Source organism: Callospermophilus lateralis, chromosome 1 (assembly GCF_048772815.1).
Source record: "Callospermophilus lateralis isolate mCalLat2 chromosome 1, mCalLat2.hap1, whole genome shotgun sequence".
NCBI lineage: Eukaryota > Metazoa > Chordata > Mammalia > Rodentia > Sciuridae > Callospermophilus > Callospermophilus lateralis.
Genome location: NC_135305.1, coordinates 54,033,235 through 54,049,007, shown reverse-complemented (window position 1 = coordinate 54,049,007; position 15,773 = coordinate 54,033,235). Strand labels below are relative to the sequence as shown.

General features: G+C 32.4%; 1 protein-coding gene across 4 annotated transcripts in view; it reads right to left on the bottom strand.

The window, feature by feature from the left end:
- Positions 1 to 15,773, bottom strand: part of Cog5 (component of oligomeric golgi complex 5) — a 356,605-nt gene that overhangs the window by 141,869 nt on the left and 198,963 nt on the right. For all 4 annotated transcript variants that reach the window (XM_076834507.1, XM_076834478.1, XM_076834497.2 and 1 more), the window contains exons 9-10: positions 14,396 to 14,508; positions 13,787 to 13,864 (exon numbers count right to left, since the gene is read on the bottom strand). In XM_076834507.1, the coding sequence (XP_076690622.1) occupies positions 13,787 to 13,864; positions 14,396 to 14,508 (191 nt within the window). The remainder of the gene's footprint in view (positions 1 to 13,786; positions 13,865 to 14,395; positions 14,509 to 15,773) is intronic.

The window sequence follows — 15,773 nt, the reverse complement described above, 5'->3', positions numbered from 1 at the left end:
GTGCATAAAAATAAATAAACAAAATAAAGCCTGTCCATCTACAACATGTGTGTGTGTGTGTGTGTGTGTATGCAAAAAAAAAAAAAAAAGTTTTTTTTTTTAAAAGGTGGGTAGCATCAATGATCATAGCAGAACAATTCACAATAGCTAGACTGTGGAACCAACCTAGATGCCCTTCAATAGATGAATGGATAAAAAAAAATGTGGCATTTATACACAATGGAGTATTACGCAGCACTAAAAAATGACAAAATCATGGAATTTGCAGGGAAATGGATGGCATTAGAGCAGATTATGCTAAGTGAAGCTAGCCAATCCTTAAAAAACAAATGCCAAATGTCTTCTTTGATATAAGGAAAGAAACTAAGAACAGAGCAGGGAGGAAGAGCACAAGGAAAAGATTAACATTAAACAGAGACGAGTGGTGGGTGGGAAAGGGAGAGAGAAGGGAAATTGTATGGAAATGGAAGGAGACCCTCAATGTTACACAAAATTACATATAAGAGGTTGTAAGGGGAAAGGGGGGGGAAACAAGGAAGAGAATTGAAAAACAGCAGATGAGGTAGAGAGGGAAGATGGGAGGGGAGGGGAGGGGGGATAGTAGGGGATAGGAAAGGTAGCAGAATACAACAGTCACTAATATGGCATTATGTAAAAATGTGAATGTGTAACCGATGTGATTCTGCAATTTGTATTTGGGGTAAAAATGGGAGTTCATAACCCAATTGAATCAAATGTATGAAAGATGATATGTCATGAGCTTTGTAATGTTTTGAACAACCAATAAAAAAAAAGGTGGGTAGGGTTGAAATAAACATTTGAATCAGCAAACTGAATAAAAGTAATTGCCTTCCTCAATGTGAGTGGGCTATATGACATTAGTTGAAGACCTTAAATAGAATAAAAGGGCTGGAGTAAAAGAAAATTCTCCTAACTGCCTTTGGGTTGGAACATTTGACTTTTTCTTACCTCCCAACTTGAAAAACGTTGGCTCTTTTGGCTCTTTCTGGGTATCCAGTCTACCAGACCTTGAATTCAACTACACCATCACCTCCCCTGGCTCTATCTCTTGCTGAATTTAGATCTTGGAGATTATCAGTTTTCCTTATCTGGTGAGTGAATTACTTGCAATCAATCAATCATTCTAGCTATGTGTCCACCTACCTATATCTTATTAGTTTTGTTTCTCTGAGGAACCCTAAAACAATTGTTGAATAAATGAATGAATCAATAATCTACCAATCAGTCAATCCTAAGGATGAGTTATAACTTAAAACCTAGAGATTGGGCACAATGATGCATGCCTATAATCCCAGCAACAAAGGAAGCTGAGGCAGGAAAATCACTAGTTCTAGGTCAATCTCAGCAATTTGTCAAATTTGAAAAAGGGTCTCAGCAAGTCAGTGAGATCCTTTTTCAAACTAAAAAGATAAAAAACACTAAGTATGCAGCTCCATGGTAAAGCACCCCTGGGTTCAATTCCCAGTACGAAAACAAATAAATGAATAAATAAAATATATTAAGAGCTAGAGCCAGTTACCAAAGATGCATATCAAAGATGCAAGAGGACAGATAGTTATTGGAAAAAGAATGGGTATGAAATGTTCTTAGATGAAAAAAGATGAAGCAGATTCAGAGGGTTGTGAAAGGTGTGGGAAATAATAAGAAAAAAAGCAGATTTGTAAGTAGGACATTATGTTAATATAAAACATACATATATATTAAATATATACACATGTAGGTATATGATATATAGGTTTATAAAGTATCCATTTGGCATAGATAATAAATATACAGTATATATATATATATATATTCTGTGCCAAAATCTGAAGAATAAAGTATATTCATTTTAACTATAAAAGTATCATCAAAAATGTTATGGTCAAAACTACAATATATAATTTCTTAGAATAAGAAAAAATAAAAATAAATAAAATCATTTCATTATTTCAAGTAAAATTAGTCAGTTACATACTTGTTCTTTGTATTTTGAAACATAATTAATTTAACTAAATTTTAATCTAATTAGATGTCAACTAATATTTGACATTAATCTATTTATAATTTATACCAAATACTGTCTTACTTTCAAGAAGTACAATGCAATTATGTTATTAGATCAATTCAGGGAAAAGTTTGCTATTTAAACAAGTTGGAGCTGGGCATGGTGGCATATACTCACGATCCCCACTACCTGGAAGGCTTAGGCAGCAACAAAGTGAGACCCTGATTCAAAATAAAAAATAAAAAGGACTGGAGACATAGCTTCATGGTAAAGCAACCTGGGCTCAATTCCCAGTACCACAAAACCAAAATCAGATACATATTATTCATACAAGTAGAATAAATATAGAATATGAGGAATAGCAAAAGTTTTCTGTTTAGATGAATCTATTATTTAGAATTAAAAGTCAGCCTTTGCTTTTCTCATTGATTTGTAACAAAATTAAATGTACACAAAGAAACTTTGAATAATAATACTTAAACAGAATTTGGTTTTCAAAGTAGATACTTGGTTTCTATACCTTTATAATCCAGAACATATCATGAATTTCCTTGCTCAAATATATTTGATGGCTTCTTGTTGCACACAGAATGAGATCCAAAACCTTCAAACTAACTATGATGTCAGAAAACCCTGACTTATATTCAGTTCTGCCACTATATATTGGCTCTGTGTCCTTGGGTAGGTGACTTCATTTTCTCAGATTTGGTTTCCTCAAGTAAACAACAGGGATAATTATAAGATTTTTATTCTACTCAATCTTTCATGGTAAAGAGCAAGTAGAGAGCATTCCAGACAGAGAGATGAACATATAGAGATATGAAAAAGTAATTCATTCCATGAGTAAACAGTGAACATTCAGGAGAAAGGGATTAGGGTTAGACAAGACAAGGGTCAGATAAAGGCACACTTGAATTCATCACAGATACCAGTCAACTACTAAGGATTTCCATGAATGAATATTATGACCAAGTTTGTGGTTTAGGAAAAATCACTCTGATAGTAACATGGAAGATGAATAGTAGTATAATGGGGTGGTGGTGAGCCTGTAGTCAATGAGATCAGTTAGAAATTCACTGGAAAAAAAAATCTAGGTGAAAGGGACTTTTCTCTGGCCATAGGAATAGAGGAGTACCAAGAGTAGGCCATAAGAAGATTTACATGTATTTAAGAAGGTCTGGGACTAGATATGTTCATGAAGGACCAGAAGCACAGAGATTATGCAATTAAAATGAAACTTCAGGATGAGTATCAGGTAGATCGAGAGATGAGTTCATGTAAACTTGGGCCTCTGGAACCTGTCAGGCATCCATGTGGAAATTGTTTGCACAAGAGCAAGATTGAGACTACAGATTTATATGAAATCAACAACTGGAGGTGGTAGAAACTGTTAGCATATGTGAGCTTGCCCATGTATCACTGTCCTATACTCTAATTTTATAGTTTGCTATGTTTTTCAAATTTTATAAGTAAAACACTTTAAAAGGAGGTGTAGAAGGAGAAAGAAGAATCAGTGAAAAATTCTGAAGAGTGAGAGTAGCTGAGGGAGGAGAAATTTAAGGCAGAAGAAATGGTCAATCACCTCAAGAGTCAAGTTAAACAGGGCTTAAAAAGTAGGCAGCAGGATTTAGTGACTGGATCATTGGACTGACTGCATTAAGAATTATTTGGGTAGAGTGAAAGGTTAATTTAGCAGTTTGGAACAAAACAGAAACAGGGAAGTAGAGATATAAGGCAGCTAACCATAAACGAGAGAGAGAGAGAGAGAGAGAGAGAGAGAGAGAGAAAGACAGAGAGAGAGAGAAAGAGAATATGAATGTGTGTGTGTGTGTGTGTGTGTGTGTGTGTGTGTGTGTGTGAGAAAGAACCCAGGTTTTTATTTTTCTTGTTGTTGCTATTGTCTGTTCTCAGATGGTAGACCACTGAGAGGTCTTCCTGTCAGTGGAGGAAAAGAAAGAAATGAGTAGATGTAGAAAAAAGAGAAGAGAGATGAGCCTGAGAAAGAACATACAAACTACCTCTACCTTCTACCTTCAAGACACGGGTAGGGGAGAGGAGGAATCAGCAGTATCACTCTTTGGTCCTTGATGAAGTGTTTCTAAGCATGCTTATTGAGAAGAGGTTAGAGGAAAGTCAATGAAGCAAAACTAAAATTTAAAAAAAGATGTAAAATACTTAGCAAAAAGTCTGTGCCAGAGATCATGTAGTGGATAAGGAAGCCTGCATATTTGATCAAAGACACCAAGTACACTGCAATTTTGAGTTAGTTCTTAATCATCTTAGTCAAAGGAGAGGAATCCTAGCAATAAGACAAAGAAAAGATTCCCTTTGCTGAAAAGTACCCTTCAAGGGGAAAATGTTTTGCTGTGTTTGATTACAAAAGAAAGAAGATATAGAAATTAAATATGGACTTCAATACCACAAAGCAAAATGAAAAACTTAATACAATCAAAAGAATTTCAGTTAAAAATCAAAATATTGAATTTTATACATTTTGTTCAGAGAGAAAACAAAAATACAAGTTATCACACATTGAGTTTTATAAAACACTAAGAGTAGTCACATTATCAATACATCCTGAAATAGAACAAATAAAACCTGTAAAAATCATGGCAGTGGTGTTATGCATATAGTCTAGTGGTATAATGCTTTCCTAACATGAAAAGAGCCCTGGGTTGATCCCCAGCATCACAAAACAAACAAACAAAACAAAATACCATTTTGTATACCATTCAGTAGATTCTTTTCCAGAATGTTAACAGAGTTATCTCTGGATGAAAGGATCAAAGTGATGGTTTCTTTTTTCTTTTGACTATTTCAGAGTAATATAGACATTTAAGTGTTAATTTTAAATCGAATAGTTAATTCTCAATGTGAAAATATTTGACACTGCAATATGTGGGTTAAAAAGTAAATGTTCCACTTCATACTCAAATTCCTGATCACATGCCCTTCCCTAGAGATCACTGTTAAGCTACAGTGTTAAAGGATTTTAAAACTCTTTCCAAATAGTTTACTGCAGATCAGTCATTTTTTATTTATCATCACTCCCCCTAAAGATAAAATTAAAGAATTAACTATAGTTATATTCTTATAATACATGTTTCTGAAGGAGAAATGAAATTTTATATAAATTACATATAGGGATAGTGTATAATCCCTATGCAAAGCATAAATTATGCTTATATATAACACATGTATTATAAGAGATGAGTAGATGTAGAAACAAGAGGGATGAGCATGAGAAAGAAGATACAATCTACCTTTACCTCTGAGACAGGGGGCATGAGAGGAGGAATTCCTTAAAAAGAGAAGATAAATACTAAGGAATAAGATTTTATAAAACAGGGTTCAATTTTGGAGGCAATGAACTATCGTAATGTCTGAATTTTGTGCTTATACCTTCCCCAACATAAAAATTAGAACTATTTTCTCCCTCTTGGGGTTAAATTGTACCTGTTAGAATGCATGGTTAATTAGTATTTTAAAAATTCAATAAGCAAAATTCATTTTTTTGAATTGTCACTGAAATTCAATTTAGAATCATATTCTCCTCAAAACATTGTTTCCTTAGCTTCCCTCACCACACTCACATGCTAACATTTTTACTTATTGTTTATAAATTATAAGCATGACATAAAATATGTATAATATAAAATACACAAAAATAGTTTAAAATACTTGAAAAAATTTATAGGTAGAAATTATACTATCTTTCCCCATCTCAAAATGCATACTTGACTTAAGAAAATGGGCTTCTATATAAATATTGTGAATTTCTTTTTTAATATTTTTCCCAGTACTGGAGATTAAACTAATGGTATCACACATGCTAGGCAAGCTTCTAATGACATCTATAACTGCCTTTTCTCTTTTTTTCTTTCTTTTTCCCCCCTCAGTGCTGGAGATTGAACACAGTGTTTCCCACATACTAGGGAAGTTCTACATCACTGAGCTACATCCCCACCCTTGCCCTCATTAACTGAGATCTCCCAAATTTATGTCTCTATCCCAGGCCTCTTCTGAGCTCCAGATTCAAATAAACTGCCTAAATGACATCTATTATATTTTACAGGTGAGATATGGATATCTGAGCACCTAAAAGCAAGCACATGCCCTACAGAGCTCATCATTATTCCTCTAAATGTGCTTCTCAATTTGCACTCACAATGAAGTCACTGCTACCTACCAAAAGTCTTATCATCCTTGAAACCTTACTCTCCATCTCACCACTTCTGCAAGTTTTAGCTTCTGAGTAATTCTCAAATCGATTCACTCAAATTTCATTCAACTGTTTAAGCTAAATTGAATTCCCTTAAAATTTTTCTGTTGGAAGTCATAATCCCTTGTACCTCAGAATATGGATGCATAATTGGACACAAGGTGTTTAAATTAATTAAATGAAAATTAGGTCATTAGGAGAGTCCCTGATACAATAAAAATGGTACCTTTAGAAAAAGAGGAAATTTGGACACATGCATACAGAAGGAAGACAAAAGAAAGAAGCCTAGAACAAATCCTTCACTCATATACCACACAGGAACCTACCCTGCTGAAACCTTCATCTAAGATCTCCAGGCTCTAGGATGTAAAAAGGATAAATTTCTGTTGTTTATTCCACTCAATCTGTGGTACTTTGTTGCAGCATCCCTCACAAATTAATATGATCATGTTATCTTTTTCTGAATCACTGTCAACAGTTTACTTTTCTCTATGTTGGCACCTTCCAATCTACAGACTATGGTGCAGTTAACATCATGTTTACAAATTATAAATATGAGCATATCACTTGTGCTTAAGAAAAAGTTCAAAATACATATAACATATAACTCTCTTGGCCTCTCAAACCACATATTATACTGTTTTTCCCCTTCAGTTTATCAAAAGAATAATGTTTCATCCTTTTTGTATACTTCTCACTTTAATCAAGCTACCTCCAGTCATCATTTGCATAAAAGCTTTTTAATATTCACCATATGAAGTCAAAACATATTTTCATAGACCCTGAAAGTCTTCATAAACTATTAAAATTTTAAATAATCATTAATATTCAGATGGCCCCAATTGACAATGGTTCTAATTATGACATTTTGATTTTGCAATGGTGCAAAATTGATACACATTCAATGAAAACTATTTTGCAATTTTGAACTTTGATCTTTTCCCAGGCTAGCAATATCTACAATGATTCTCTCAAGATAGTGACCAGCACCAGCACGTCACAGCTCCAAGTTAGCCATATAATTATAAAGGTAAATAACCAATATTCTGTGGAGTTCTGTGTTGATAAACTATGATATTTTACAGGTGAGGTATGCAAAATACGTTTGGAAAACTTAACGATATTTTCACCTTATGATGGGTTTGATGGGATTATAAAGATGGATTTATACACATCATAAGGGATGCATAAAAAAGCATCCATTTTAACATACATTTACAAATTGATTAAAATTCAAGTTTAAATTCTTAAGGATCTGCAGGTAATATGTTAAAGAAGTCAAGAGAGTTAAGTTGATTAAAACGAAACACTATAATGCTTGCTTTATAACATCAATATATTAGCATTCTTTGATAAAACTCCCTCTAGTCAATAAAACTGACAGACTAAATAATGAACTAATAAAAACTAAATTAATTTTTTCAGGAGTGGGGGGAGGTGGGAACTGGGAATAACTTAGGGACACTTAACCACTGAGGCACATTCCCTAGCCCTGTTTTGTATTTTATTTAGAAACAGGGTTCACTGAGTTGCTTAGCATCTGTGAGGCTGGCTTTGAACTCGTGATCCTCCTGCCTCAGCCCCCAGAGCTGCTGGGATTACAGGCATGCACCTCAGCACCCAGCATGAAATTAAGTTTTAAACTATCTATGTATTGTTTTCTTTCTTTCCCAACTATTTATCAACCAAACAGTAAGTACAAATTTGCCCATTGTTTCTTTCTTTAGAAAATAGGCAGGAATAGAAAAGTAAAATAATTTTAAAAATTTGTTTTTAAAAAGATTGAATGATATCCACAAGATAGAATAGGAAGCCCCAGAACAACTCCCTCACAAAAATACAACTTAATAAAAGTATATGTTCCAAAAAGCCTTTCTGAGAACTCACTCATTAATGTAAAACTCTTAAGTTCATTTTTTTCTTTTTTATTTGTTCTAATTATGTATACATGATAGCAGAATGCACTTCAATTCATTATACACAAATGGATTAAGTCATTCTTCTAATATGCTATAACCCTAAAGCCTGGGGTGCACATTCCATCACTAATTATGGACATTTGACCCCAGTGCAATCCCATCTTTTGCATTGCCTTTGAGCTCACAAATTCTCATTGTAGTCTCAACTATTTTCTGTATATGTATATATATTTGTGTGGTGCCCCTGCTCCACAAATTCTTTACTCTGTACTGTAGCAACAGGGTCTTTAAGAATATCTGGACCCCAGACTAGTAAGAGTAGAAATCTCCTAATGTAAAGAATATTTACTGATAATATTTGACTTAAAATATCTTAATAACTCATCACTATTCAATATTTCAAATTGAAAAGCCACAGATAGAAAAGTTGAAGATTTTACTTACAATAATAAACAATTTCAAATTTAGGTGCCCTTAAAGTTTTCTAAGTAGAGTCTTTAATGCTATTATAAAATCATTTGATATGTCTAAAAGGGTAAAAGAAAACACATTCTTTTTCATAGTTAAAATTCTCATTAGTACTATAGCTGCACAAAATGCTGAACACATTCCAAATTTAGCCTAATGCATCCTACACACAGATTAAAAGATTCTGTTAAACAATAAAAATTGCTGGCTTAGAAAATGAAAAGTATCATATCTATACTCCTACACACAGCTAAAGTGTTTTAATTCTGCAGATGAGAATCTACAAACTGTATTCCACTATGTATTTCTGAATAATTTGTCAATAATTTGCTACATTCATTTCAAGCAAAGTGTTATATGCAGTATTAATGATTATACAGTGAACTCTTAACTGGTTTTAAAAGATATCAAAATTAATCTTCTAAATGTCTGAAAATAGGCCTAAAATTCTCATTTAAAAAATAAATGATCTATCCATTTGTGCAAGGTTTAGAAAATACAATAGAGAAACAGAAAAAGAACATTAAGCATAAAAATGTTATGAATTATATGAACAGATAGGTATGTTTTCTAATGATCATATGAACCGAAGATAGCAGTCTAATTTTACAAGTCATCCAGTCATCTTAAATTAAGCAGAAAATAAAATAGTTACTTCAATTTAAGTTACCTCAATTTCAAAAGGCTCTACACTTAAAATATCCCTAAGATTTTATTATATTTGATATAATTTGACCCAATTATGATTGCTTTATATTCTTTGACATGATAGACATCTAAAACAAATCCTTCTCAACTAATCAAGTATAGAAACAGTGAATACTAGCACACACAGTTTTTTTCTATTATTTAAAAATCAATAGCTTAGCAAACACCAAGGCAGATTTGGTGACATTAAGCTGACAACTAAAAGCTTTAAAATAAGTCCAAATGTTTATCTTTCCCTGATTAAAAGAAAAAAAAGAATATAAACGAATTAATAATTCTCACAAGACTTGATAACACACAAATAAGGAGAGTTATTTTCACAATTTTTAATTTTTTTAGTTATAGATGGACACAATACCTTTATTTTATTTATTTATTTTTACGTGGTACCGAAGATTGAGCCCAGTGCCTCACACATGCTAGGCAAGTACTCTACTGCCCAGCCACCGCCAAAGCCCCTTATTTTCACTATTTTTATATCTACAAAATTACCATGTTAGATCATAATCCACTGTATTTAAATGACACAAATTTTGATATATTTAAAATAAGTATCTGATATTGACTTGTTTTAGAATGAGATCAATGATTTAAATTTTTGATATTTTTCATGAATTAATATACAGGCAAATTATGTTATTAAAACTTTTTTAAAATGTGATTTTCATTATGGCAGGGTTCTTTTTGTACCTAGCATTTAGGTAGTTTATGAACCTTAAATATAAATTTCAGATTAAAAATACTGAAATAATATTATAATAGCCAGTCTCTGAATTAAGGCTACATTTCGCTTCATTTTCTCTCATAATACTACAGTTTTATGATAACTATTACCATCTCCATTTGATATCTGGATTCTAAATGATTATATAACCTTTGCGTAATCAGTATTGACAAAGCTTAGCTTAAGTTCTTATTCACTATACTATCTTGCCTTTGACTTTGCTTGAACAGGTATAAAGAAAGAAGACCTTTAAGATTCAGTTTTCCAAATGCTAAAAATCTATCTTACTTTTAACATAATTATTGTAGTTATTTTAAAATACTGAAAAAGAATCTCCACCATAACTATAGTCCAGATTATAATATATATATACACACACACACTATAAATAACTAGTGTGGCAAGCCAGTTTTTTTTTCCCTATATAAAAATGTCTTAGAACTTAAGGAAAAAATTTTCCATGAACATAATTTTATAAAATTCATAGAGAAATGCAAATTAAAGTTATGAGATACCACAACATAATGACTGAATTATCTAAAATCCCAAACAGTGACAATACCAAATGATGATGATAAGTGGAGCATCAAGAACTCACTTTCTTTTCTGGTGGGAATCAAAAATGAGAAAGCTACTTCTAACAATTTGGCAGTTTCTTCTTAAGCTAAATGAAGTCTAACTATATGATCTAGCAAGTGCTCTCATTTACCCAAATGAACTAAAAATCCCATAGACTTAAAAATTGATTGAAAACTACACAATAATATTTATAGCAGCTTTACTTAAAATTGCAAAATTCAGAAGCAATCAAGATGCCATTCAATAGGTAAATGGATGAATAAGAGAGGTATATACATACAAAAGGATTCTGTTTAATGATAAAAAGAAATAAGCTACCAAGCCATGCAAGCATGTACAGAACCCTTAATGCATATTTCGATATATATATGTGTGTGTGTGTGTGTATATGTATGTATATGTGTGTGTGTGCGTGTATGTGTGTGTATAAATTAGTTGTTTATGGACTTTTATTTATTTATATGTGGTGGTGAGAATTGAACCCAGTGTCTCACACATGCTAGGCAAGCGCTCTACCACTGAGCCAGAACTCCAGCCCCTTACATGCATATTTCTAAGTGAAAGAAGCCAGTATGAAAAGGCTACGTACTGTATGACAATCTAGAGATATGAATCAGTGGTTGTCAGAGGGTGGGGAAGGATGTTGGAAAGGTGTGAATAGGTAGAGAGAGGGTAAGGAAATTTTAGGGGAATGGAAACTGGGAAGGCTACTCTGTATAATACTCTCATGTCAGATGCAAGACATTATACATTTGCATAACACATTATGCAATCTTGCATTGGTGTGATGCCCTTGTTACAAATGATGAACAACTATTCTTATATTAACTTATATTAAGGTTCACATTTACTTGAGAATTTGCTTTTAGCCTTAGTTAGCCTTGTATGGTACATGAGATTTGCATAATGCATAACATCCATACTTTGTGCTCAGCATTTTTATAACTTAAAGCTGCTCTAAAAAACAAAAACAAATATATTTTTAAAAATCTACAGATATTAAACTACAGCAAAAGGATAATAATTAGAAGAATTATTTAACAAAGGAAAATATAAAATAAAACTTTATGTATAAATGAAACAAGCTAGCAAGTAGACATTAAAAATAGAAATTCCGTAATAGTTTGCAAACTATAAATTACAAACTCATTGACTCAAATGCATTTAAAATCTGGCCTACACAAATTGCCAATTTTCATTTACTATAATAATTTATTGTTGACAAGCACTGATCTGAGTTTTTATGTAAAAAAATTGCACAATATAATAGTATCACAAACATAAGCCTCTTTAGTACCACTATTACTTCTTTATTTTAATCTTTTCCTCTCCATTTTTATTGGTACATTATAACTGTACATAATGGTTGGATTCATTATATATTCATATATACACACAATATGGCAATATAATTTGGTCAACATCATTCTCCAGTATTTTTCCTGTTCCTTCCCCCTTCCCTCTCTTCCCCTGGTTCCTTTCCTCTATTCTACTGATCTCTCGTTTAATTCAATGAGATTCCCCTGACCTTTCTCTTCCTTTTGACTCTAGCTTGTAAATGAAAGAAAATCTTTCCTTTATAGAAATAGGTTCATTAAAATTATTCTTATGTTGACTGTAGACTATTAGCTGTTAAAAGGGAATTAAAAATACAAAATAATTAAATAGTAAAAGCTTTAAATGTGGCCACTGCACATAGAGACAAGTAAATCAGTTAATGTGTAAAGATGGCCAAATCACAACAAATGGGTGAAAACAGCACATATATAGTTGTTTGCCTATAAAAACGAAGGTCTGATATTAATTATCCTATCCATTAGCAAATGCAAAAAAGTTAGTGACTTTACAAATGGACAAAAATACCTTATTCCTTCTTTTATACAATTGAAAGTCAAGTAGAAATAAGGGTGAAGTAAATAAATATGTACTAATGTTCAGTAAATTGTGCAGAAAATAACTAATACAGTAGATCTGAAATGGCCATAGTAAGGCCAACTTGCAAGCTCAGTCCTTGGTTTTGAAAGGGACACCATGATTCTCAAACTGATAAAAGTTGCTCACTTTACCTAAGCTGTATAAAAAATGTGGTTTATGCTCAACATCTGCTTTTCTTCAGTGAGTCTAGAATTTTGGTCCATCTTAGGCAGTCACTAGTCCCTGAGAAAAACCCAGGACAGTTCCCTCAAGGAGGGCTTCCTTAGTGGAAACATCCTATCATGCTATCATAACATTAATTCCTATTGCAGGAATTAAACCAGCTTCATATAACTCCAGAGCCCAAGGACTCCTGGAAGCTTGTACCTGGTTTCCTTTGGACCTTGCTCCATATACCTTTCCTCTTTGCTCATTATGCTTCATATCCTTTCACTGGAATAAATCATAGGCCTGAGTACAAATATAGGTTGGATCCTGTAACTGTTTTCAGTAAATCACCAAACTTGGTGTGACAAATTACCTCACTACAGTATATAAAATATTTAAAAACTGTGAACTTACATGTGAAACTACCTATACTATGATGATGGAAACCTGAAAAAACATTTTTTTTGGAGGGGGGGGAGTACTAGACATTAGGACTTAATAATAAATAAAATACAGATTAATTATTCTTTTAATAATTAAAAAAACCATCAAAATTAATGAATGAGATGTAGGATTAAGGATTCCTATGCTTGGAAGATATTCTTATAGTCTATAAGGCTAGCAGATTTGCAAATGACAGAAGGGAAATTTCAGAACATGGAAAATGAATAAAGCAATGTGCTTTATGAAAAAAATGAACAAATGAAATGAGTTTTAGAGCCTAAAATTAACATATTATAACGACCATTATTTAAATGTCTTATTTACTAAAAATTTTCATCTTATCCTCCAGAGAAACTTGAAAAAACATTGTAAGTAATTTTTTACATGACAGAAAATGGGAAATTAGTAGTGCATTTCAGAAATTAATCCATAAATAGGACTGCTACTAGCATCTACTATAATACAAACATGTTCACATTTATATTAAAAAGAATATGTATAGTTGTCAATAAATAAGTTTCCCTACTGCCAATGGATATGCAGGTGCTGTAAGGGAGTAACACAAATGATCCTGGTACATATCTTTCTACCTTCTAAAAGGAAGATGTAAAGACAGCTTTGTTTAAATATACCTTGACTATTTCTTCAATGAAACAAATGTGTGAAACAGGATCCCTCTTCTTAGTTAATACTTTTTGTAGATGCTGCACCTAAAAAAGGTTGTAAGAGAGGGAGAAGTAAGAGTATATATAATTGGGTATTTTTAAATAAAACAAATGTAAAGCTGGGGTACTTAAAAAAAAAAACAAACAAGGTAAAACAAGGTACATTTCAGAAACTACTCTGTAAATAGTATTGCTGCTGACATCTATGACAAACAATTACACTTATAAGGGAAAGGAAATGGCATTATGCTAGAGCTTTACACATATTACAATTAGTTAATGGAGGTGTTTGAATGCTAAGAGATTGTGGGGGGTAGTATTAAATTCAGGGCTGCTCTGCTAGAGAGTATTTGCTTAAAATTATTTTTTATTTTAAGACAGTATCTCACTAAGTTGCCCAGGCTGGCCTTTTGTGATCTTCCCAACTCAGCCTCCCAAATGGGTGGGATTCCAAGAGTAGAACAGAAGACCTGGCTGAATGCTCAGATTTTTAAAAACCTGCCCCAAATGATACAATTTTGAATAACCAGGAGTGAGTTAATAATCAATGTTCTTTGCATCCCGTGAAATATTTACCTGTACACATATAGCACAGATATGATCCATAAGTTTCTCCATATTGGTCCAGAGCGAAGCACGAAAAGCTGCAGTATTTCCTGGGGTTGGCATGGTAGATCGTCCAGGACCTCCTAGTTATAAAGGATAAAGAAATATAAAAAATAAAACTTTCAGGATACAACAAAATGAATGCTATTTTGAAAGCATACAAAAGCTAAAAGAAAAAAAAACACAAGAAGCTCCTTCTTTAAGAAAACCTTTTGTGTTTAAGAAAGAAATCAAACACACACATACAATGAGGGAGGGACACAAATAAATTAATGAAAATGGCTTTCTAAAAGAGAGATGAGGGTGGTGGGAAATGGAACAAGATGAAAGTTACAGAGATAGAAATGGATCTTTGTGACTAACACAACTGTGTTAACATATGCCAAAATATATTTTGTATCCATACAAATATTTCAAATATTCCAAAAGCAAATTTAAATATAAAAGGAATGAAAAAGGCAAACTCGAAAAGTGAATATAAACAAATATAGAAACAAAACTATCTGTACATAAAATTAATAATATAACCAACATGAGGGAAAATAATTCAAGTAATTTTTAATCACAGAACAGTGACTTCAGTGAGATATCTGATGGATAGAAAGTGACAAATGGGAGCACAGACTATACAGTGAGGATACATTGGACAAAAAGATGGTGCACATCGTCAGAAATAAACACTTTTTGAATATTTTTTTTTGGTTGTAGTTGAACATAATATCTTTATTTTACTTATTTATTTTTACGTGATGCTGAGGATCGAACCCAGCATCTTGCATGTGCTAGGCAAGCACTCTACCGCTGAGCCACAACCCCAACCCAGAAATAATGAACTTGATGGGTTTTTTGCTAAATGTGGTATCAATGGAGTAATTCTACAACAAGTGTTTACTTTAGAATAGAGCAAATGAAGATCCTCAGCGTTAACAGACTAATGAAAATACAAGATGAACCTGGTACATATTGTTCCAGAGAGCAAAGAAGTGTTAAAAGATAAAAGAAAACTTATTGAAAGGATGCATGAATGTGACTAGAGAAAACTTCCACAAAACAAATTGGGGACAATCTGACCATCCAAAATAATACTGATGATTATGAATTATAATAATGATAAAAAATAATTCATGAGTTCACAGAGAAAATCAAATATTTAAAAAAGGAAAGAAACTGATCTTTACACAAAATTTGTCAGTTAATAAGTGCAGAAAGAATGACTGAAAAAATACTTGGTTGTAACAACTGGTATAAGAGTTAACTGAGAGAAAGATTACCAATAAATACAAAACGTAAGGTGATATATTATAGGAAACAAGATATTTATGGAAAGAAATGAACAAATGAAATGAGT